Source organism: Mauremys reevesii, linkage group 20, assembly GCF_016161935.1.
Source record: "Mauremys reevesii isolate NIE-2019 linkage group 20, ASM1616193v1, whole genome shotgun sequence".
Lineage (NCBI taxonomy): Eukaryota > Metazoa > Chordata > Testudines > Geoemydidae > Mauremys > Mauremys reevesii.
In genome coordinates, this window is record NC_052642.1 from 9,182,815 (window position 1) to 9,206,874 (window position 24,060).

General features: G+C 46.7%; 1 protein-coding gene across 8 annotated transcripts in view; it reads left to right on the top strand.

Annotated features, from left to right (window-relative positions):
* GTF2IRD1 (GTF2I repeat domain containing 1) overlaps window positions 1–24,060 on the top strand; it is a 168,854-nt gene that overhangs the window by 36,006 nt on the left and 108,788 nt on the right. For 3 of the 8 annotated variants that reach the window (XM_039507603.1, XM_039507610.1, XM_039507604.1), the window contains exon 1: window positions 20,563–20,601. The exons of 3 other annotated variants lie outside the window; for them this stretch is intronic. In XM_039507603.1, the coding sequence (XP_039363537.1) occupies window positions 20,578–20,601 (24 nt within the window). In that variant the 5' untranslated portion in view covers window positions 20,563–20,577. Of the gene's footprint in view, window positions 1–8,581; window positions 8,681–20,562; window positions 20,602–21,071; window positions 21,203–24,060 lie in introns of those variants that run through there. 2 more of the 8 variants (XM_039507609.1, XM_039507605.1) reach the window with 2 other exon arrangements.

The following is a 24,060-nucleotide window of genomic DNA, read 5'->3' on the forward strand; positions in this document are numbered from 1 at the left end:
AAATGGAAGCTGAACTGTTTTTGAAAATCTGGCCCCAATTGTGGCTGCTGAGCACTTGAAAATCGGACCGTGAGCTCTTTGGAGCCCTTAGGCCCTGATTACTTGCAATAGAGTCTAGTGACCTGGCTATCATGCTGTTGTGTCCTGACCCGGTTACAACACTGTGAAAGCTGGTAGTGTTGATGGTTATTCTTTCAAGCTGTTTGCAGACTCAAGCAGACAGAACCGCATTGGTATATGGTCACTTGATGTTTTGAAGGTTTTTTTTTTCCTTTAAACCAGAGGGATGAAGTCTCTGCCTTTTTCAAAATGAAGGTTTATAGTCTGGAGTACAAGAGATGGTCACCCAGGAAAAGTGATGACTCGCTGAGCTGCTGTTGGCTGGCTCAATTTGATCCTGAGTCAGCCTCAGTGCTTCATGCTCTGGGAGGGTGTAGCACGTCATGTATATGGATCATCTCACTTTCATTTTGAAACCCTGCTACTTCAAGGCAGAGTGGATCAAAGGTGTTGAGGGATTGAGTGTCAGGTGTCTCTATCTGTTTGAGCTACTAATGTCTTAGCTTTTTTAGATTAATCAGACCTGTAATGTTCCTTTTGATTGTGGGTTTTTTTGTAGTGGATCTTCCGTTGTGCTTTTTGTAATAAATGTGTAACACATGGTTTTTGTGGGTGATTAAACCCGCACATTTGTGCTTCATTAAAAAGCAGCGTTTTCTGTGATTTGGCATTTCCATGTATTCCCCCAGGTCAGTTCTTTCCCCCACCCCGTGCAATTATCTTTCAATTTACCTGAACAGATATGCCTTGTTTTTTTTAGAAGTACAATCTATAAACCAGCAGATTCTTACTCATACACAAATGAAAGATCAGTTTGCAAGTAGCACAGCAAAGCACTTAAGCATGTACTTAACTTGAAGTATGTGAGGATGGGAGGTTAGCCATGTGCTTAAGTGCTTTGATGGGTTGGACAATTATTCCATTGATGACAACAGGGAATCTACGGGGTTCTATCCCCTCCAAACAAAATGAGGCCTCACTCATGCTAGACGATTGAACAAAGGGTCTGGGCGAATGCTGATTGTCAGATTTTACAGTGTGAGGGTTAAGAGGTCTTGCCTTGCTCACACCATGTTGGGCTAGACTTTTCTGTGGGGCAGGGAGAAGGCGTTTTCCTTTGTTATGGTTGCATATATTAATGGGTTAAGACCCCCCCCCCTTTTTTTTTTCAAGATAACTTTTTGGCGGAGAGTGGGGGTATAGAGGTGGGAAGCGGAAGGGAGTTGATTTATATATGAGTCTGTAGGCGATGGCTCCTCTTCTTCTCTCGATCCGGTCTCCCCTCCCCCAGCAGACTGACTCCCACCAGAACAATGGCATCCTCCCTGCCTCTGCACTGACAGGTGTCTCACGGGGACATGTGTGACAGGTTTCAGAGTGGTAGCTGACTACAAAAGTAATTTCCACCCCTTCTTGTCAACTGTTGAGAATAGCCCACTTCCACCTTAATTGAACTGGCTCGTTAGCACTGACGCCCTCCCCCCTCATTGGTAAGGCAACTTCCATCTTTTTATATGCTGTGTATTTGTACCTCCCGACTGTATTTCCCAGTCCATGCATCTGATGAAGTGGCCTGTAGCCCACGAAAGCTTATGCCCAGATAAATGTGTTAGTCTCTAAGGTGCCACAAGGACTCCTTGTTGTTTTTGCAGGTAAATGTGTGTGACTTACTGCAGCATGAAGTGGGTTGAGGTCAGTCTGTTTGCAAGCCAGTTGGTGTCTTCACTCTGCCCTCAGTTCTGCCAAAGAACTTAAACAAGTCGCGTGAAAGTCAATGGGACTCAAGGACATGCTGAAAGTGGAGCTCAATCCAGGCCTCTGTAGTTACGTCTACACTGCAGTTAAACACCCATGGCTGGCCCATGTCAGATGACAAGGGCTTGCAGGGCTCAGGCTGTAGATATTTGGGCTCAGACTGGGACCTTGCAAGGGAGAAAGGTCTCGGAAGCCGAGGCTCCATCCCAAGCTGGAATGCCTACACCACAGTTTTACAGCCCCGCAGCCTGAGCCCTGCGAGCCTGATTCAGCTGACACGGGCTAGCTGTGGGTGTTTAATTGCAATGTAGACACACCCAGTGAGGAAGAAAGGTAGGTTGGCTGGTCTGCAAGGTGTGCACAGGACTCCCTCCCATTGAGCACAGGTGCAGCACATGGCCTCTATCAGGGCCAGCACTAGACCAAATGGCGCCTCAGATGAGCAGCGTCTTTGGTGCCCCCTCTCCATTTGTTAAACTTTCCAATACCTTATTTTTATTGGATTCGGAGCCCATTTCGTGACTTCGAAGCATGATTTGCATGCATGATTTATCCTCGTCATATAAGATGATTAATTTGCCCGCTAGGATCTGTCAAGCTGTATTTACAGAAAATCTCAGTCTGGAAGGTTCCACAAGATTCTACAGAGGTCCAGAACGTTCTAGGAGGTTAGTGAAAAAAATGAATCCACCTACGTGGTTATTTCAAGCATTCTATTTTCCCTTTTGCTGCTAACAACAAAAACAGCACCCCAAGCCCAGCACCCCTGCTGGTCGCCTGGGTCACCTGCCCCTAAATCTGGCACTTGTCTGTAAAAGAAGAAGACAAAGAGTGACGAGGCGTGCCCTGCTGCGTAGTCTACACAGCAAAAACAGAACCCGCAACAAGTCTCAGAGTCCAGGTCTACAGACTTAGGCTTGTGGGGTTCGTGCTACGGTGCTAAAAATATCTGTGTAGATGTTACAGCTCAGGCCGGAGCTTGGGCTCTGAGCACCCTCCCCTGCCCTCAGGCTTCACAAGTGAGCTCCGGCCTGAGCTGGAAAGGCACTACAGTGCTAAAAATTGCTGTGTAGAAAGCCCAAGTCTGCAGGCCTGGGCTCTGAGACTCACTGCTGGGAGTGGTTTGTTTTTTTTAAGCTGTGTAGATGTGCCCAGGTTACTCTGGCCTGACAGTTAGATTGATGCCTAAGTAGAGAGCAGCTAGTTAAGCGCCTGTTTTATATGTCCATTCTCCAGCCCTGCCTGGGCTTCTTTTAAACCCTGAGCATTGGTGAGCAAGGGAGTGGGCTTTACTTTCCTAGGTCTCTCTCTGTGGACCCCCATCACGACCGTATCTGAAGACCATTAGGTTAGGCCTTATGTTTCCAGCTGTGGCTGGGCCTATGTAAAACGGGGCACAATGGATCTAGCCTCCTGCCTATGCATTGCTTAGACATGGCTGTGTATCATAAATCCCAGTGTGTTCTTGGAATATACTACAGGTATGCTAGGAGTGCAGCACTTTTCATGCACCATCCAACGATCCTAGATGCCACCTGCACTCCCCCAAACTCAGGTGTGTGCCCAGAACTGATTAATATACCGCAAAGTTGCCCTTTCTGGACTTATACCCAGGCTGGAGTGCTTGGATTCTGTTGTGATAGGGGTGTTAGAAATACCCGGGCTCAGCGGTGTGCCTAGTTTAAAACAAGTGTTCTTACAAGAAATTGGAGCATTTGGTTACTTTTAGTTTGGGTTCCCCTGGGCAAAGATGTTTGGTGTGGCTGGTCTGTTGGCTGGGGGAGGTCCATTACAACTTTGTTGGATCTGCAGCTCCTAATGGTGAGACGATACGTAAGGACGAGAAATACAGAGGCATGGCTCATAAGTGACTGGTGTCTGCAGCTTTATTGGACAAGAAACTCTTCCTCGGCGACAGCAGTTTCCTGTCTGGGATATTCAGAGTATCCTTTCTCTGTGGTAATGGTACTTGGTTCCCTATTTTCTTAAACAGTTAAAACCTGGTGGTTGTGTTAACTATCCAGACATTGCAGTGTTAGGCCTTGTTTACACTAGAAAGTTGTCCTGCTTTAACTGTCCTCATAGCATTAAAGCAGGTTGTAAGTTCTTTGCGACAGGGCCTGTCCTTTTGTTCTGTGTCTGGTTGGTGCCTAGCATAGTGGGGGCCTGGTCCATGACCTGAGCTCCCAGGTGCTAAGGTAATACAAATAATAAATCATAATAGCTGGACAACTCCCCCAATATGGATGCAGTTATACCAGTACAGCTAGCTGATATAAGGCACCTCGGTACAATTTTACTGGTAAAAAAGCAGATCCCCTAGCTAAAATAGTTGCACCAGTATAACTGTCAAGTGTAGAGCAGGCTTTAGAAAATGTGGGTAACAAAAGAATATAAAGTGCAAATGTCGTCTGAGTTGAAAGGTCCATGGAGTGCTGGGAATTTGTTCATCTTACACAAGTGGGGTAAGGTACGGTGAGATTTTTACCTTTTGCAAGAGCACCTGGTTTGTTCTTTTCTTGTTCTCTAAGTGGGACTAAACTGTGCCGAGTGAGGTTTGAAATGGATTATCTGGAAAAGCAGGACTCTGACTATAGTGCCTACGGATATTTTCGTTTTCTCACCAGCATGTATATGAGGAGCTTTCCAACAGGTGCTTAGGTTTTGTTTGTGCTGCCTGTAAAAGAAAACAAGGATAGGTGCCTTGCAATATGAACCTGTTCCGCTGAATATTACCCAGTGAAAAGAACAAAGAGGGGTTGAGAAAAGACAAACAGACTTCAAGAGCCACAAGTTGTGTGACTCAGCTCGGTTAGCTCGTTCAGTGATGAATACTCTGAAATAGGCATAAGGGATTACGTTTCAGCTGGAACATCCCAGGAAGGTTCAAGGATCTTTTCGAATCACTAGGCCATGCCAGACATTTTGTTATCTAACTTGTTCGCAAGTCAGCCCAGGCGGGACTTTTAATACTTTCATGTTTTAAAGTCCTTTTACCACAGTCACCTTTTAAAACAATTGTTTGGCCCATGTTCTGCCTCCAGAGAAATGCAATGTGCTCAGCAGGAATCCATGCTGCTTCTTCCTTTGCTGGGCAGTGGAGTAATAGCAGCAAGCTGGGGCCAGTTATTCGGTTACCACAATGCTATATCGATGTTGTGCCGTCAACCATCCAGTAACGAATTTCTGTGGCTTGTCTGGGTTGTGGTGTTCCAGCACTTGTTAGTGGAGTCAGGTTCAGTTGCATCCGTCAGCTTTACTGATACCCATGTTTGCTTAAGTGATTAGAAAAGCCACAGCTTGAAATTCAAGTCTGTTCTCCAATACTCAGCTTCTTATTGGTCAATTTTATGTGGTTTCCTCAAGAGACCCCAGTTGGTTTGATGCCTCATTGTTATATTAGCTAGCTCATCGCCGTATGTGGTCTGTGAAGAATGTACGTTGAAACTTACAAAGATTGGTAGGTGATCTAAAATACATTCAGAATTAATTTAACCCTAGGGGCTAAATTCTTCCCTCTGGGCTTGTGTTTACTGCAGTGTTAACTCAGGGTATAACCTTGTGTCCACACAAATCTGTAGCTCAGCACAAGTGATGCTTTAAACTCCAGCTAGCTGGTCCCTGAGTGGGTATGAGTTTGAAGCACCACTGCTCTGAGGACACTTAAGCTAGAACTGCAGTGGGGAAACAGCTAATCTGTGCTGCTAATACAAGTGCGTTGTGCAGCTCCAGTGTTGTTCTCCAGTGTGCATGCTCTCGCTGGAGCTCGGCTAACTCAAGAGGAGTTAACTGAAGTGTAGAGAACTCAAGAGAACTCTGCAGTGAAGACACAGCCCCAGAAGCAAAAAGAACTCAGAATGGGTTGTTTTTTAAAAGTGCCTTGATGATGATGATGATGATTATTTAAGTCAGCCCCAAAGACCTGGCTCAGGACTTTTTTAACACCTGAAGTTGGCAATACTGCAGTTACCCGGTATGGGGCTGACAAGCTGGAAAGCGATAGAGGACCACAAATGATCAGGATCTCCTTTGAAACAAATTGTAAGGCAGGGCCTGATTTAGGGGCAGGTGACTGAGGTGGCCACCTGGGGGCCGCTGGGCTCGGGGTGCTGTTTTTGCCATTACCATGAATAAATCTGTACTGATTTACAGATCCCGGCATGCAAATGTATCGTCTTATGAGATGGGGATAAATCATGCATGCAAATAATTCATTAGAGTTGTGAAATGGGCTACAAATGCAATAAAAAAATAAGGTATTCATGAGTTTAACAAGTGGAGTGAGGGGTGCCGAAGATGCTCCTCTCCTGGGGTGCCTTTTGGTCTAAGGTTGGCCCTGCTGTGAGGGCGTGGGAGTTTGCATTGTCTCTGTTAGATCAGTGGTTCTCAAACTTGGGCCGTCGCTTGTTCAGGGAAAGCCCCTGGCAGGCCGGGCCGGTTTGTTTCCCTGCCGTGTCTGCAGGTTCAGCCGATTGCGGCTCCCACTGGCTGCGGTTCGCCACTCCAGGCCCATGGGGGATGCAGGAAGGGCGGCCAGCATGTCTCTTGGCCCGCGCTGCTTCCAGCAGCCCCCATTGACCTGGAGCAGTGAATTGTGGCCAGTGGGAGCCGCAATCGGCTGAACCTGCGGACGCGGCAGGGAAACAAACCGGCGTGGCCCGCCAGGGGCTTTCCCTGAACAAGCAGCGGCCCAAGTTTGAAAACCACTGTGTTAGATTACTAAGAAAAGGCCTTAAAACTGGAATGTGCAGATGAGGCGTCAGGGCATGGAACCCTTTACTGTAGCCAAAGGAGCGCTTTTACCCACCCCTCTCAAGAACTGATCTCCAAGAACTTGCGAGAGAGGCATGCAGGGCTCCCGGCTGGCAGGTGCGCCTCTCTGCAATGCATAACATGGGTGCCCCTACCAGGGCTCGGAGTGGTGATGGTGGTGGGGGCAAAGCTTGTTTCCAGAAATGGCTTTGAGCTGCACGTTGAGCAACAAAAACAACTGAAAATGGGATTGGATGGGAGCACAAACAGATGCATGTGTGTGTGTGTGTGTGTACACACACACACACACACACACACACACACACACACACACACACACACACACACACACACACACACACGTTTTTGTGCTTTGCTCTGTTTTTTTGTCTGTGGCTTGTGGGTCCCCACCCTTTATACATCAACATGAGCAGTAACTAACCCCATCATTTGGAGAGGAAGGGCGTGGTCCTGTTTTTTCTTTTCAAGCCTCCATCCTGACTCTTCCTTCCTCAGCTGCTCTCACCATTGAAGCAGTTGCTGTGTGGGGCAGGGGGGTAAAACACATCAGAATGGCCATACTGCATCTAGCCTAGTATCCTGTCTTCCAACAGTGGCCAGTGCCAGAGGCTTCAGAGGGAACGAACAGAACAGGTAAGCATCAAGTCATCCATCCCCTGTCATCTAGTCCCAGCTGTTGGCAGTTAGAAGCTTAGGGACATCTGGAGCATCGGGCTGCATCTCTGATGATCTTGGCGAAGAGCCATTGATAAGTCTATCTTCCATGAATTTATCTAATTCTTTTTTTAATCCAATTATAGTTTTTGACCTTGACCATATCCCCTGGCAACGAGTTCCACAGGTTGACTGTGTTGTGTGAAGCAGTACTTCCTTTTGTTTATTTTAAACCTGCTGCTGCCTATTAATTTCATTGGGTGACCCATGGTTCTTGTGTTATGTGAAGGAATAAATAACACTTTCTTGACACTGTGCATGATTTTATGGACCTCCATCATATCCCCCTTACTAGGGTGACCGGATGTCCTATTTTTAAAGGGACAGTCCCATTTTTGGGACTTTTTCTTATATAGGCGCCTATTTACCACCACCACCCCGTCCCATTTTTTTTCACAGTTGCTATCTGGTCACCCTACCCTTAGTCGTCTCTTTTCCAAGCTGAAAACACGAAGGGCCAAGTCGAGGCTGCCTTGGTGTGCAGGTGTATATGGAAAATGAGGTAGCCCAATGGAGCATGTTCCCGAGAACCTCCAGAGCTGGAGCTGCTGGTGTCACATTCAGGGGTGGAGCTCGTGGTTAGGGCTGTGGTTAGCACTTCATAAGCACTCTACCTGAGCCAGTTGTCCCACTCTTCTTGGGGCCTCATGCCAAATCCATTGAAGTCAGTGGAAAGACTCCCATTGACATCAGTGGATTTTGGATCAGGGTTTTTTAGATTGCACCTATGCTTGGTAGGAATAATCTGTGCAGGGCCTACATTAGCATGCTCCTTGGATATATTATTTTTTGCACGTTCTCAGCCCCCTAGGCTCAAGTTCCTCCTGAATATGACCCAAGGCTTCCTTTATGGCTGAAGGCAGCCAGCTTCCTGTTGCACTAAAGGAGGGTTAGAATGTAGTGGGGAAACTGGTAAGAAGTAAATAAATCTGTTAAGTGAAGCCCAATATATTTCATATAACAGGTGCCACTTAAAAGCACAGCTGCAGTGTTCCCAATTCGAATGATATTTGGTGCGTTGCTTAAAGTCCCAGCTCCTGGAGGCATGTGATTAGGTGAGAATCTCAGCTTTCATTTTTTTAAAAAGTTTCTAGCCCTCATTGGGAAGAAAAGCTTAAAAATGTGACTCGAGTGCCTCTTAAAGGCTCAGAAACCAGAGGCAAATAGAAAGAGCCCAGTGTTTATTATATTTTTAAAATCCCATAATTTCTAAGGCAATCTCAATATTTTATGTGGCCTAACTTGTGATTATTATTTTATTATTATTGGCAAGACTACAGTTGTTTACAGGAAGAGACTCGTTTAAAATGTAGTACCAGAAAGTTACCCGTTCAAGAGTTCATCCTGCCTGAGAATATATTAGAGCTGGTGGAAAAAAGTGAGTAATTTTTCACAGTAAAATTGATATTTGGAAAATTTCAAGCAACTCAGCTCTCCAGAGAGAGAGTAATCGGCTTAGAGTCTGCTTTTCAGAAGTGCTGAGCACCCACAGCTCTCCTTAACTGCAAATCAGGCTCTTAAGGTTTAGAGTCCTGGTTAGTTAAACTTCAGAAGATTCCACGTCTTGAATGCATCCCCACGCTTCTGCGCTGTACAGCAAAGGACTGGGATCCGGGACCCCTGGCTGTGGAGCTGACTCGCTTAGTCGCTTCACTTCTCTATGCTGCCTCTGTTTGCCCTCCTGCCGTACTCTGTCTTGCCTGTTCAGATTGCAAGCTCTTTGGGGCAGGGACTGCCTCTCACTATATACCTGCACAGGTACCACATTATAAGTCATTCTTGTCCATTGTCTTTTCCTCTCTCCTCTGTTCGCTGCTCGTCCTTTTACCTTCCCTCCTCCCAGTCCAATCCTATCACACAGCCTCTCCCTCCTTCCTGTCACAAACCCTTTACTTTTGTTAAGCCCAACTCAAGGTCTCTTCCAGCTTGATGGCTGCTCTGGTCAAATCACACTTTCCCTGAGGAGGGCTGGGCTGGGTCAGAGGTGCTCTGGCATGCATTGCCTGCTGCTGAACCAAGGGACGCCTCTGAGCATTGTGGGATTTGAACTTGAAAGTGCAGCTGTGATGCACTGACAGCTATATGAATCAAGTTCCCAAGCTCCCCTGTAATGCTGCTTTTTGTAAGTGTCCTGTCACGAAGACCCCAGTCCAGCAAGCTACCTAAGCACGTCTAACTTTCTAGTGTGTGAGCAGTCTCACTGAATTCAGTACACTCGCATGAATTGTCGAATGTGCCACTCAGAGACCACAGTGATGGGTACAGTGTAGGAACCTGAGTAGATAGATGGTTGTGCCTAAAGCTTTGTAAATCTAAAGGGTTGTAATTAGTGGGCTGTGTAGTAACTGAAACCTTGGCGTGTCAGCCAGTTAATTTGTGAACAATGCAGTGACTATGGAAAAGAGGACAAACAAACAAAAAATGAAATCGAGAATGTCAAGTACCCACATGCACTGCATATCTGTTCCCACTCTGACTCTGAGGTTGTTCTGAAAGGTAATTTGATTGCTGCATGATGTGAATTTGTGTAAGTATATGTACACAGAGCTCAGCATACATCTATATTATACGCTGGTACGAGAGTTAATTGCATGCTAGCCATAAACGTGTGCCATTTTGTGATGGTGATGTGGTGACTGTTCAAAATGGTGGCAACTGCATGTTACTGTTCTCACAGCTCTCAACAGCTATGCGGTGAGGGCCAGTTTCTGGTCTCGTTGAAATGGATAGGAGTTTTGCTACTGACTCCAGCGGGCCCAGGATTTGGCCTTGAACTGCTGCCTTGCTGTACTTCAGAGTTCAAAGGAAGCCTTTGTAATAAGATTTCCATTGTCACTAAATAGAGAATAGACCATTTTTTAAAGCTTGGTTGAAATTGATTTTTTCCCCCTCTTTGATTAACCAGCAACTTGAGCATGATTTTTAAGACGGAGTTAGAACATGTGGTCTTGTTCTGATTCAGTCTGGACTCTCACCTGAGCTGTCTCTCCGGAGCTTTCATAGGCTAATGAGCATGAGGGACCAGTTTACTTCCTGTAGAAATATTTCAAAGGGGTCTGCTTTGTATTAGCATTAGAGAAGATCCTTAAAGCAGTTAACATTCTCCTGGCAAAAAATTTTAAGATGCAGTTGAATTGGCAAATAGATATCAATTAAATTAAAAACGGCATTATTAAAATTTTAGTGACAGCGCAAAAAAAAAAAAGTGAACTGCAAATTCACCCTTTCACAAAGGTTTCAGATCCCTGCCTACACCTTCCTTCTCCTGTGGTACGTAAGTGAGATCTGGACCTTATAGACGCGTGGTGTACATGAATATCTTTATATGTTTTGGAGGGTGTGTATCTTAGGTACCAACATGGCCCCCATCATCGCAGTATCTGAGTGCCTTGAAATCATTACTGGCTTTATTATTGCAACACCCCTCTGTGGTAGGGCAGGGCTATTCTCCCCATTTGACAGATGGGAACTGAGGCCCATGTTGGAGATAGCAACAAGGGATCACTGTTTGGCAGTGTGGTGTTTGGCTTTACAGGGAAAGAAGTTTGGCATTATAGCTGGCTAACAGTTCAGGTTGTTTGACTTTGAATTTCTTGCTTTTCAGATATTTGTTTATATAACTCCAGAGTTCTTCTAACTTTGTTGTAATTTAATGGGTATCTGTTTACAGTCCTAACTGTATCTTCAAGGAAGTTTTGGTGAATTTTCGTTGTTTTCTGTTGTTGGTTCTAAATGATTTAAAATATTGACTGTGTGTGTGAAAACACATAGATGGTTATTTCTGCAAGCAACGCTAGTGTGCTATAATTATACCCATGGTGTAAAGATGATGCATACTGTTCAATGAAATGCCAGACTTAGCACTATTCAAAACATCTGGCAGAATTTGTAACTTTAATAATCTGGAGAAGTTTGGACTTTACAAACTCTGAGTGAAATTAACCAGCACAAGGCCCTCAATATAGGATGTAAGTGGTGACTAATTGGTGCCTAGCTCTTATGTTGGCTCTCTGCTTGGGATGGTTTTCATTCTCTGTGACCACAACAGTTCACTAGTGTAGCTTTGAAGCGCCACCAGGCCATGAGCTAAGTTTATAATCCTTGCCAGACTTGGTCAAGTCAGGTGACAAAAGACTGTCTGTTATAGGTCGAAACATCTGTAAGGGATGGGCTCCTAACATGTGTACCTTGCCTTCAGAAAAGCACTCTGACAGAATTCACTGGATCTGGTTTAGGATGCAGGCAGGGCCGGCTCCAGACCCCAGCGCGCCAAGCGCGCGCTTGGGGCGGCATCCCGCGGGAGGGCAGCAGGTGGCTCCGGCGGACCTCCTGCAGGCATGCCTGCGGAAGGTCCGCTGGTCCCGCGGCGCCGGTGGACTTCCCGCAGACGTGCCTGCGGCGGGGCCGCTGGTCCCGCAGCTCCGGTGGAGCATCCGCAGGCATGCCTGCGGGAGGTCCATCGGAGCCGCGGGACCAGTGGACCCTCCGCAGGTATGTCTGCAAGAGGTCCACCGCAGCCGCGGGACCGGCGACCGGCAGAGCGCCCCCCGCGGCGTGCCGCCTGCTTGGGGCGGCGGAAATCCTAGAGCCGCCCCTGGATGCAGGAATGCAACCAGCCATAGACTTCTAGCCCAAGTCATTTCTGAGGGATTGCTTTGGGGGTGGGGACTGGGACTTTTTTTCCAAAATAAAATTACCACATTTTCAAAGTCCTGTATTTCCAAAATGCCTTGTCTGATCAACCTCAAACTTCCTTTTTTTTAAAAGGGGGAACAGAGAAAATCTGCTCTTGCTACATTAACACTTGACCAACGTAAGGCAGAGAAGACCCCCCCACCTTGGAAAGTTGGGATATGGGAGTGGAGTGGCCACTCTCAGGCTAAGAATGGAAAGCCAAACTGCTGCTATTCATTGTTTGCAGTAGCACCGAGGCGTCTCAGTCAGGGACCAGGCCCTGTTGTGCTAGGTGCTGTACAAACGCAGAGCAAAGAGATGGCTCCTCCCCCAATCTAAGCGCGACACTTTCCACTGCTTCACTAAAGGTGCTGTACAGTTGTAAGCTGCAGCCTTAACAATGGAGGGACAGATTCATTGTTGCTCTGTTACCCGCTTTGACCCATCTAAGTGGGTGGGAGGAGGCCTCTATGCCAGGAGCAGAGCCAGCTCCACATCACCCTTGCAGGAGCCTCCAGCACAGGGGATGTTTTAGGGTGAGGGGTGGGGATGGGAAAAGGCGTGGCCAGGGTGTTCTTATGCCCCTACAGAGGCTTATGGGGCCATGGCAGCAGTGTGAAAGTAGGGTAGCTGTTAGGCTGCCCTAGTCTGTGCTGGGGTCAGATCCACCTCTCAGCATCCCTTGGCGTGAGAATGCACAAACCTCTTGTCACAGCTGTGGTGAGTTATGGTGCCATGATAATATACTACTCACTTGGTATCTATGCAGTGCCAGCTGCTACCGTCTAGAAGATGGGGAATAAAAGAGTAATAGTGTGGATCAAAGTAACAGGGAGAGAGTCTGAATTGCATCCCAGGAAGGACTGGGCTTCTTTGTACATGGCTGCTTTTTGTGACTAACTGATGAGTTTTATGCAAAAGCTGGAGGAAGTGACTTCCTGTGGTTTAGGCCACTGCTGGCCAGAATCTCTCACCTGGCAAGACAAGACCTGCCAGGAATATGGAAGAAATACCCAAGCTCCAACCCATTTCAGTGCTGTGAGGTCTGTGGAGTGATGGTCCCATCACCATCCCTATGCTGGTAGTGGATCATTATGGCAAGCTTCATTTATTGCCTAGAAGTCACAAGGCAAAAAAAAAATCATAGTTGACGAGAGATCTAGGAAAATATTTTTGGCCAGAGTGTGGATGCCACAGAACCTTTCTGGAAAACTCTGTTCTTAGCTGTTTGTGCTTTCAAACACTTGCAAATCCTCAGCTGCTGCTGATCTGGGAGGGAAAAGCTGTCTGCAAGGGAGGGGAGTTTTAAGAGAGTAGTACAGTACCACTCATTATACTCCACACCTGAACATAGCCGTCATATGAACAATATATCCTCATATCTCAGTGTCTGTACTTTGACCCGTTAGCCTTTTGCCCCCAATTGGGGATATTGCAGATTATGTATTCCTTATGCCATTCGATCTTAAACTGAACTTCGCACCCCTTGATAATCTGTACGTTATTCCCTGATAACCAGAAACGTCTACCTTTTAAACTCTGTACCATTCACGTCTTCTTTTTTTTTTTTTTTAAACATCATCTTAATAAAATTTTTAAACTTTGTGTGTGCCTGTTCCTGCTTATCAAGTTTCCGGGGCAGAGCAGCTGGTGATGAACTGTATACAACTACATCCGTAGGTGGAGGCCACCAGGGATTTGGGGAACTCCTCTCAGCTCATAAGCAGGACTCAGGAGAGATGCAAATAATTCTAAATGGACCCAAAGGGGTTTTCTAGGAGGTGGTTGTGTTTGCATAACAGCAGAGGCAGATCATTCAGAATGGCTGAAGCACAACCCATAAAGCAGCACTAGACTGTTTCTGTTCAGGGGGATACAGCATTAGACCATTTCTATGGATGGGGACACTTGTTTTCTAGGGCTGCTGGAATTTTCACAGCGCAGGGGGCAGACATGAAGGAAGGGTGTAGGATGAAGGACCAGTTTGTTGCCTTGGGTTTACAATGAGTGGTTTTTATATAGCTGCTGTCATCCGGAAACAATGTACAGACTAGGCCACCTACAGCCTAATGCGTGGGATGGATACACCCATGGATACCCCCATTGACTTGTCCCTCCTTCAGAGAGCCTAGGCCCAGCCTTTCAGACTGATTGAGACTCCTAAATGAATGGACGTTAGGATCTGAAATAGCTCTGCAGAGCTGCGCCCGACTCTCTCTCTAATATGTGCATGCAGAGCCTAGCCCGGTGTGCCCCGATCCCCAGGCAGGTCTCCTAGCTGCTTCCACAATGGAAATAGTAAAGAACAACCTCTGTAGGAGCAGCACGGGCGCAGCACCTGTGAAAACCAGGATGCTTGTGTAACTGAGATGTATGGAGTGTGCTGAATCCAACAGAAATGCAAACAGAGGGTGGGGCTGGGAAGTCCTAGGGATGCCGGGGAGCGTGTTTTTCACTGCAGAACAGGCCTGGGGGAGGTAACTGGTTAATCAGTGTGGTTTAATTTTGTTTTTATGGCAAACATGCGTCCTATTCTTGCAGGTGCAGCAGGCTTGGCAACACCTGGGGAAAGGGGGCGGAATTAAATGGCCTTGGGGTGTTTGGTTATAAATTCCTGCCTTGCAAATGCTGTTTCTCCTTGGAGCCAGCCCTAACTAGTGTAAGAATGGTTTACCCCAGTTTTTCTACAGATTAGTTTCCCTTTGATTAGACAAACAACTTCAAGCTGTAAGTCTTAATTTGATTTGAATAAGCCTATCGCCTGCCAGAAAGTTTTTATTTTTCTTTCTAAATCTGCTGCCAGCGCTATACGTGACCATTCATGATTAAAAGCTTTACGGAAATAGAACATTTTTCTTCAGTATTGGAAGTCTGGTTGCATTACTTGAGTCAAAGTTATACCCCCATGTCCCATTAGGTGGTCAGGTGAAGGGGATTTGCTTTTGGTACGTATCTCTCGTAGAGCCAGAATAACCATGGTTTGGCTGCTGAGTCCACTGCCCGTCATGCTGCCAAGGTTGTGTCATTGTTTTCTTGTGCTCCTCTCTGCATTTGCTTGTCTGGATCCCCCTTTTGTCTTTCGACCTATACTGAGAGTGGAAGCTATATGGTCCAACAACCATCTTGTTTTGTGTTTGTACAGCACCTAGCACCATGGGGTCCTGGTCCATGACTGGGCCTCCTGGGAGCTAAAGCAATACAAATAAATCCTCCTCCTCATCCTCACCACCTGGCGGGGGTTCTGTGCAATCTGTGTGAGAAAGAAGGTAACAAAATAAGGCCCTGATTCAAGAAAACAATTAAGCATGCGTTTAACTTTGAAGAGGTGCTTAAATCCCTTGGAACAAGTCCATTCCCAAATTGGAGACTTATCTACATGGGGTGGTAGAGCACACCAGAGGGATGTGATTTGTAAGGCGCACTAACGTGTTGCGCCCTAACTGCCCCGCCTAGACCTTGCTAGTGCGCTCTAAAAGGCACCTAGTTTTATGTTAGAGTGCACCAGCAAGGTTCATAAAGGGCAGTTAGACCACAGCACGTGAGCATGCTTTGCATATCACAGCCGTCTGGTGTGCTTTGCCCTGCTGTGTAGACAAGTCCCTTATTTCGAACTTTTGGAGACTTGGTCTTGTTCCCATTTAAGTCAGTGGCAAAACTCCCATTAACTTCAGTGGTGTAGGATCAGTGCACAGCCTGTTATGACCAGGGTTGTAAATCCTCTGGAAAACTAGACCGTCTTGAGCTTTCTTACTATTTTGAAACAGAGGAGGCACATGGTGCAGTGAATACGGCCAAGGACTGAGAGGCAAAGCATTTGGGCTCAATATCTAGTTCTGCCACTGTCTTGCTGTAAAGTAGTAGCATCATTATTGATCTATTATCTAACTTGAGGTACAGTCTGGATTTTTTTTTTCATCAATAGTAAAGAATAAAATTGTCAGACACATAGAAAAACATAAACTCTTGAGCAATAGTCAACATGGTTTCTGTAAAGGGAAATCGTGTCTTACTAATCTATTAGAGTTCTTTGAAGGGGTCAACACACACAACACGGTGGGGATGGGGGGGGGATAGTGTACTTAGATTTTACCTTTCCCTCAGAAAACCCTCCAAAACCATTAAGCTGTCAAAGCTGTCATGGGATAGGGATAAAAGGAAAGGAAAGGGGTTAGGATGAGGAGGAAGAAAGGTTAAAGAGGGTAAAACAAAGGAATTAAATTATAATTCTCAGAAATGGAGAGGAGTGGTGGTGTGGGTCCCCAGGGTCAGTCCTCCTATATTCAATATTCAATTTATTCATAAATGAAATGTAAAGGAAAAAAAAGCAGGCAGATGATACTAAATGATGAGAGATAGTTAAGACAAGCAGATTGAAAGAAAGCAGAAAGAATCTCAAAAGAAAAAAGATCTCAGCAACAAAATGGCAAAAAAAAAAAAAAATGTGGAATATAAATAAGTAATGCAACATTGGAAAAAATAAAAATAAAATACATACATAACATGATGGGGGGGGCTTTTAGCTACACAAGTCAAAAAAAAAAGATCTGGAGTTGGATAGATCTCTCTCTGAAGATGTCCACGTGTGTGCAGAGCGGTCAAAAAAGCAAACAGGATGTTAGGAATCATTAAAGGATAGAGAATAAGAGAGAGAATATATTATATATATTATATATATATATAAATCCATGGTACTCACCACACTGTACTGTGATGTGATGTCTCCTCAAAAAAAAAAAAAAAAGACTAGCTAAAACTAAAAGAAAAGAAAAAAACTAAAATGATTGATTAGGGAGAGAAGGTCATATGAGGAAAGAAGAAAGAGGCTAGGGAGACTCTTCAGTGGAAAAAAAGAGACTAAGGGGGACATGATAGAGGTCGTGGATTAATTTAGTTATATTTTATATATATAAACTAGGAAAGGGTCACCAAAAAAAAAATTTATAGGCAGCAGGGTTAAAAAAAATAAAGGTTCTTCTTCTTCACGCAGCGCACAGTCAACTGGAAACTCCTTACACCTGGAGAGGTTGAAGGCTAGGACTATAACAATGTTTAAAGGGGACTGGATAAATTCATGGTGGCTATCATAAAATGAATATTAGCCAGGATGGGTAAGAATGGTGTCCATGGATGGCAGGAGAGAGATCATTTGATCATTGCCTGTTCTCCCTCAGGGGCACCTGGCATTGGCCACTGTGCCAGACAGAGACAGATACTGGGATGGACCTTTGGTGACCTTGATCACGGCCTTTCTTATGTTCTTATGTTCTTATTAACCAGAACAGGTGCATCTGAACTTTGCCCAAGTGGCCAGGCGCCCAAAGGCTGTGTCTTTAATGGCATTGTGGCTTGTATACAATGTTCCCCCTTAATTCACGGGGGCACAAGATAGATGGAGGTGGGATATTGTCTGCTGGTACCTCTGCAAACCCTGTTAAAGACAGGGGTGCGCAGCAGAGCTGATTTTCCCAGAGATGGAAATGAATCATTTTCAGTTTTCATCCTTAATGCTGCCTGCCCGCATGAAAATGGTTTGACCTTGCAGTTAGGTGCCCTGTGCGGACACGTTCTGGGAAATGACAGACTTCGTTAAGATCACTGGTAACCTGTGGTCCCAGAGTGACAATGGGGAATCCTGAACCAAAAGACTGCCAAGGTGCTTTGCTAGCCTGGGTCACTGAGATCCTCTGCAGCTCCGCAGCAGAGACATCACCAAGGAGATTTTTTTTTTTTTTAAATTCCTGTTTTATTTTACAAAGTCATTGAGCTAATAAGCTCTTTTCCCAGAGCATCCTGGGGAAAAAGAAAACTCAGCCATCGGCTTACGCTGGGCACTCAGCGCTGTTAAGAAATGTCAGATGGTTTTAAGAGGATTTTTCTGGGTCAGGGTTGGCACAGCACAGTAGAGCTGCTGGAGCAGCCATGATGAGAGCTCTGCCTTCCAAAACAAGGGAGGAAGCTCTTTGCCCTTCTGCCTTGTGCCAGAAAGGCACCATCCCTCTGCCATCCTGTTCGCAGGCATTTCTTCTCTCTCTCTGCCAGGAAATCCTTTGTAACCTTTCAAATGGGGTCATCAACATTCTGGTCCAATTTCAAGCTGAGCGCAGCTGTTCTTGTGAAACCCAAAGAAAATCCTTTGCTACAAGAGAAAGCGATTCCAAGGCACAGTGTTTAATGCTTTCTTTTCCAGGCAACCAGAACAAACATCTGGCTCTGGAGAGAAAGGGTACCCTTATATTTAACTGTAGCCCTCTTGAGTAGCGGGGAATAGTGCGAGTTGATTCCCAAGAGAGAGGCAGGGTATAGCAGCATATCACCACCCAGCGAGATCAGCCCATCAGCACTGAAGAATAAAGTGATCGTTAAGAGTTATGTAGAGAGGGAATTAAAAAGATCGAATGCTCCCCTCTGAGCTGTACAGCAGCCGCTTGTGCCATGGTGGACCTGATCTCAGCTAGTCAAGTTGCTGCTTCTGGGTGGAATGGATTCGCCATTGCTCCAGCTAGCTTCAGACAAAGAATCCCAGCCTGGGGGCTTTTATTTTACTGTGACTGCAGTACTGGCAAACAGCCTTGGAGAAGGGGAAAGATTTCCTGTATGGCTCTTTGCAGAGCGTGGTAGAGATATTGTGTGTGCATTAACAATCCACTTATGGGAAGAGCTGGCATGGAGGTCTCTGCAACAGAATGCAGATGTAATTCATGAAATGCAGTCATTATCTTTTATCTAATAAAGAATTGCTTCCACCCTCATTAACTTATTTCATGCACAAGTAACAGCCAGCCTCTGCATGGCTGAGTACGCGGGCATCCTTCCTGCTTAGGTGGGATCTTCGGTGACAGAGTAATCCTCCACCACCACGCAGTATGAATTTGCACTTAATTACCAGAGGACTCGCAGGTGTCAGTAACCTGACCTCCAGTGCCAGATTCTGCTTATGGCTACCTGCTTGCAAATCCAGAACCCACGCCTTGACTGCAGTGAGTTCACTTTTGCATTTATACTAGTGTAAATGAGAGTAGAACCTGGACTTCAGTTTTTATCCTCCCTTTCCTGGCCCTTACTTACACTGTGGATGGCTCCTTTCGTAAACTGCAGCCCCTTCCTTGGAATCTTGTGTTGGCGTCTGCTCTCTGATCCTCTCTGTCCCCAAACTTCTTCTAACTGGCCCTCTCCTTTTGGAGATAGTTGCCTCCCCTATAGCGGGCACCTTCTCACCGGCTTGCACGTGCTCTCTCTTATTCAGACTCTGGATGGATTTGAAATGCAAAGAGCTGGCTGCAGAACTGGGCCAGAGCTCTCTTCAGGGCATGAGATGAAGGCTGGTCTGGTGCCCTCTTGTTTCAGCACCTGAGAATCACACCCAGCCCCTCACAGGCACAAAGGGCCAAATTCATCTCTGTGCCAGTGCGAGAACAGGAAGGAGACACTCTGTTTTAAGGCTATGAGAAGCCAGTGCAGCCCCTGGCCCAGGCTAACTTGCACCCTTGCTTTCATGCCACCTATGGGCCAGGCGGGGGAACGGTGTTGCCTAGGTGTAAGGGTGCCCTGGCTAGAGCATCCTTCCACCCCCTGTTGCACTCCTACCCCTGGTGTGCCTGGAGAGGCAGCATAGAGTTGGTGGAGTGGCCCTCTCGCTGGTGGTGGCCCAAGAGCTCGGGAGTGGCCAGTGCCTGCCCTACCATCATTGGTGGGAAAGGACCCTAGCATGACTCGAATCTGCCCTACAGCTCTTCCTAGCGGAGGAGTCGGGAGCGATTCCGTCACTGCCTGCCAGCCTCCTTTTTCCTTGCACTTCGTTGGAAGGGCCTGGCGCTGGTCAGCAGGCTTTGTAAGGGCTTTCTCGCGCTCTCCAAAACTCCCGTGCTGCCAGTCCCGCCGCGCAGCCACGTTCCATGGTGAAAGGCACCTCTTAGTCTTCCCGCTGGCTCAGACGTGGTCAGTGACTGAGGAGAGGAGCACGGGGAGACAGGATAATGTGGATTGCTGCCCACTAAGGGCCAGTCTGAAGCCGCTACCACACCTTTCTCGTGGGTCCTCTCTCAGGGGGTATCTGAAACACCATTCTAGCAATGAAAGGCTCTTCCTTTACTCACCCCCATCCCAGCACTCCAAACAAGTCTCCTTTTTTTCGCTCTGTCTTTTCGGTTCTCTTTCAGAGTGAGATTGGTCCCAGGGCCTGCAGGGAAACAGTCAGGTTTCTGCTCTTGGCTGCCCCCGAGTTCCTGCCTTCTGCAGTTATTGTCTGGGTAGCAAATCGAGTTAAGTACAGCTAGCTTCATTCTTATTCCTCAGGCGGGCACGCCGAGGCTCAGCTGGTTTTCTAATCTTGCTTCATTAGAAATTCTCGGCCCCCCCCTTTATCTGCTTGCAGCTTCAGCCACATGATTTACAATCTGGTTTGAATGGCTCAGAATCATTAATGTCTAATTTGCCACCCTTTTATTTGCAAAATTAAAGCCCGGAAGCGTCTCTTGCCCCTTCTGAAAGAGGTGGAAGGGCCGTAATTGACCACACACTTCCTCCACAGCCGGTGTTCAGCACTCTCTGCAGTGGTTCTTTACCAGTGGGGAAGGGCCAGCGGAGAGGAGGCTGTTCACAGATATGCCGGCCTCAGAGTCTTGCTGGGTGAGTGAACTGAAGACAAGTTCTCTGACCTTTATCTTTGTTTAGGAGGGATGGGGGTTGACTCCATTTGGACCAGTGAGGGGGTCGGCTGGGACTGGTATGGACACTGGGAAGACAGAACACCTTGCTTTGCGTGTGAGCCTCACTTTACCCTCATGCGATATGGCCATGGTACTATTGAGAGGTTCAGTTGTTTGCAAAGCACTTGGAGACTCTGGCATGAAAGACACTATCGAAATGCACGGTGCTGCGCTTGGTATCGTCTAGCGATTGCTGTGGCCAGCAGCTGGCTCCGGATGCAGCAGGACTCAGTCCAGGGCCTGGCTGGTAGAGATTGGAAGGAGACGATCAGGGCTTTGAGGGGCTGCGTCGGCTCCTGGCTCTGTGCTGGGGAGGTGTGCCTCGAGGGAAAAGGGGAAGGTTTACAGCAAAGAGCTCTACAGTTTCCAGCAAGTCAGGCTGGAGAACAAATACTTCAGAAGCACTGGATGCAGATCCTTTTGCATAGGCAGAAGCGTGGGAGGAGAAGGGGAAAGAAGCACAGAAAGATGGAGCGGAGGACAAGGGAGAGCTGAGGTTGAAAGCAGCGCAGATGCATGCGGTAAATATTCCAGCGAACGGAGGCAGGGCAAGGGGCGGAGCGGAGGAGCGGTGTTTAGTGTCAATTGTAGTTGATCTATTGATGCATTTAAGTAGCGTTTTCATAAATCAGCATGTGTTGTATCCTCTTGACAGGCTAGTCCTCCTGTTTGAGCTACAGCTTTCCAGCCGGGAGGAAAGGAAATCACTTGTGTTTGGCAAAAACGGACACTGGCTGAGACGGGGCCAAAAGTTTGTGTGCTGCGAGGGTGGGACTTCGGCCTAACTCTGCCACGACAGGTGTTTTACCATTGACTCCAGGAGGAGCAGTGAGGCCAGCTGCTGAGCGCTTTTGAAAAACTTCATCTAAATTGGTGTGTTTTGTATTACAGTGGCACCTAAAGACCCCAGCTGAGATCACTTGCCACTGTACTTTGCCCGGCAGAGCTTACAGCATAAATAGACAAGACAGACGAGTGCTGGGAGAAAAGAGGGTTGTTATATATTGCTCTGCTTTTAAAAAAGCACCTTATGACCTATTTTGTCTGCTCTTTCTGTAAATTGTGAATCAGGTATTCTTTATTTGTATCATGTTGGCACCTGGGATTCCCAGTCATGGCCCAGGACCCCAGTGCACTAGGTGCTGTACGAACATAGAGCAAAAAGGGGAGACCTGCCCCAAAGAGCATCCAATCTAAGTGCAAGTCAAGAGACAGCAAGTGGCTAAAGGCAGATGGATAAAGGAGCACAGAGTATGGCATAGATGCTGAAATACAATAAGAGACGATGCAATTTTTATGTATGGGGCCAAATTTTCTGCTGGTATAAATTGGCCCAATTCTATTGACTTCCATGATGCTGGGCCAGTTTACATCAGCAGAGAATAGAGGTCAGATGACTTACTTACAGGTCATTAGTGGCATTTTAAGAGTGAATGAAACACACTCACATGACAGAGGAGGTCTCTAGGCAAATCCTGCCTTCTTCCTGTAATAGCTCCAAATGCTGACCCCCAGAACACTGGTTTCAGTAGCACCACATTTACAGTGTAATAATAGAAGGGAGCTCATAATAGGCTTATAATCACCAGGAGTTTTTTTTTTTTTTTATTCAGAATTGAAAAGGTAACAAGGGGCCAGGATGAAAAGACGAGGCTTAAAAAAGAAAAGGTTCCCGATGCTGCTTTTCTAATGGCTTTTGGGGAGAGTACATGGCTTTGAAATGTTAAACGGCTGGGCCATTGAGAGAATGAGAGGAGGCATGGCAGCCTAGCTGCAATTACAGCATATCCCAGCCACTGTCAGCGCTGAAGGTTTTTGTACTGTTTCCCCTAGAGCTGCACTTAATTTTGAAAACCGTGTGCTGGGACCATGTGGGTTCAGTAACACACACGGGGCTGAACGGGAGTTGAGGAGGATGTGAGATGTAGGAACATGTAAAACCAGGCAATCCAGCAGTACTGTGGGGGGAATATAGATTTATGGTTGTGACTTCATCCTGGGGGCTTGGTGACAGGAGGAAACTGCTCCAGTTTGTTCTCTCCTGATTTTTGTGTTACTGCTTCAGTCTCCCTTCTCCCTCTTAGAGCTTCTAGTGGGAACTGCATCTCGAGTAAGGAGTGGATAAATGTGAGCTGCAGAGCTGAAACTCTGTCTGGGATTTTGCTGTCATGATTTGTTGTTACACGTTGCCCGAAGCCCAAAACAGTATTATTACCCAGCAATTCAAAATGTGGTTTCAGTTTTGTATTCATACATGGCTCAGAGCTCCAAATCCGTCCGCTGCCCAGGCCCCTCCATGACGCCTGCTCTCCTTCTTTTCCTACTGTTACTTTCCTTTTCTTCCTTCCTGTCCCCAGCTCTGCCATCTGCACCTTTTTACCAGTCTATTGAAGGTTCACTGTTCCTTTTCTCTCTCTAACATTGGGGTGCAAAAGATCTGGAAACTGTCATGACACACAGAGGTGAAGCAGCATCTTCATGGTTTTCCCAGCTTGGATGTTCTTGAACTTTAAACTAGTGGTGGGCCAACCGTAGAAGCTTGGGAAGTTTTTGTTTCTGAAAAACGCCCAACGATATCAGCTCTTGGGCTTACGTATATAGGCTAGAAGAGCAGGCCTCTCTTGTGACTTCTGGTACCTCCTGCTTTTGGTTGGGCCAGAATGACCCAAGGACTGTCTGTCTGTGGGCGTGTGTGCATGGTATTTCAGCTCTTCTGACTATAGGCCTATCTATTATCCCAGAAGTGTTTTAGCCACATACCAAATAGGAGACTAATGAAAAGAATTAACTAAACTTTTCCAAACCCCAATGTGGGGGAGGGATAGCTCAGTGGTTTGAGCGTTGGCCTGCTAAACCCAGGGTTGTGAGTTCAGTCCTTGAGGGGGCCACTTAGGGTACGTCTTCACTACCTGCCAGATCGGTGGGTAGCAATCGAATTCTCGGAGTTCGATATATCGCGTCTCATCTAGACGCGATATATCAAACTCCGAACGCGCTCCTGTTGACTCTGGAACTCCACCACTGCGAACGGGGGCGGGGGTCGAACTAAGGTAGTTCGACTTCAGCTACGCTATTCGCGTAGCTGAAGTTGCGTACCTTAGTTCGACCCCCCCCCCAGTGTAGACCAGGCCTTAGGGATCTGGGGCAAAAATCAGTACTTGGTCCTGCTAGTGAAGGCAGGGGGCTGGACTCAATGACCTTTCAAGGTCCCTTCCAGTTCTAGGAGATTGGTATATCTCCTATTATTAAAAAAAAAAATTTGGTTTGGTTGTGGGGTGGGGTGGAAGCTCAGGAGTGATCTTTTGTTCCCCAAACCAGTGAAGCCACCTGTCCTGTACGTATCGGAGACCTTCCTGAGAAATTGCGGTGCAAGTGGTTG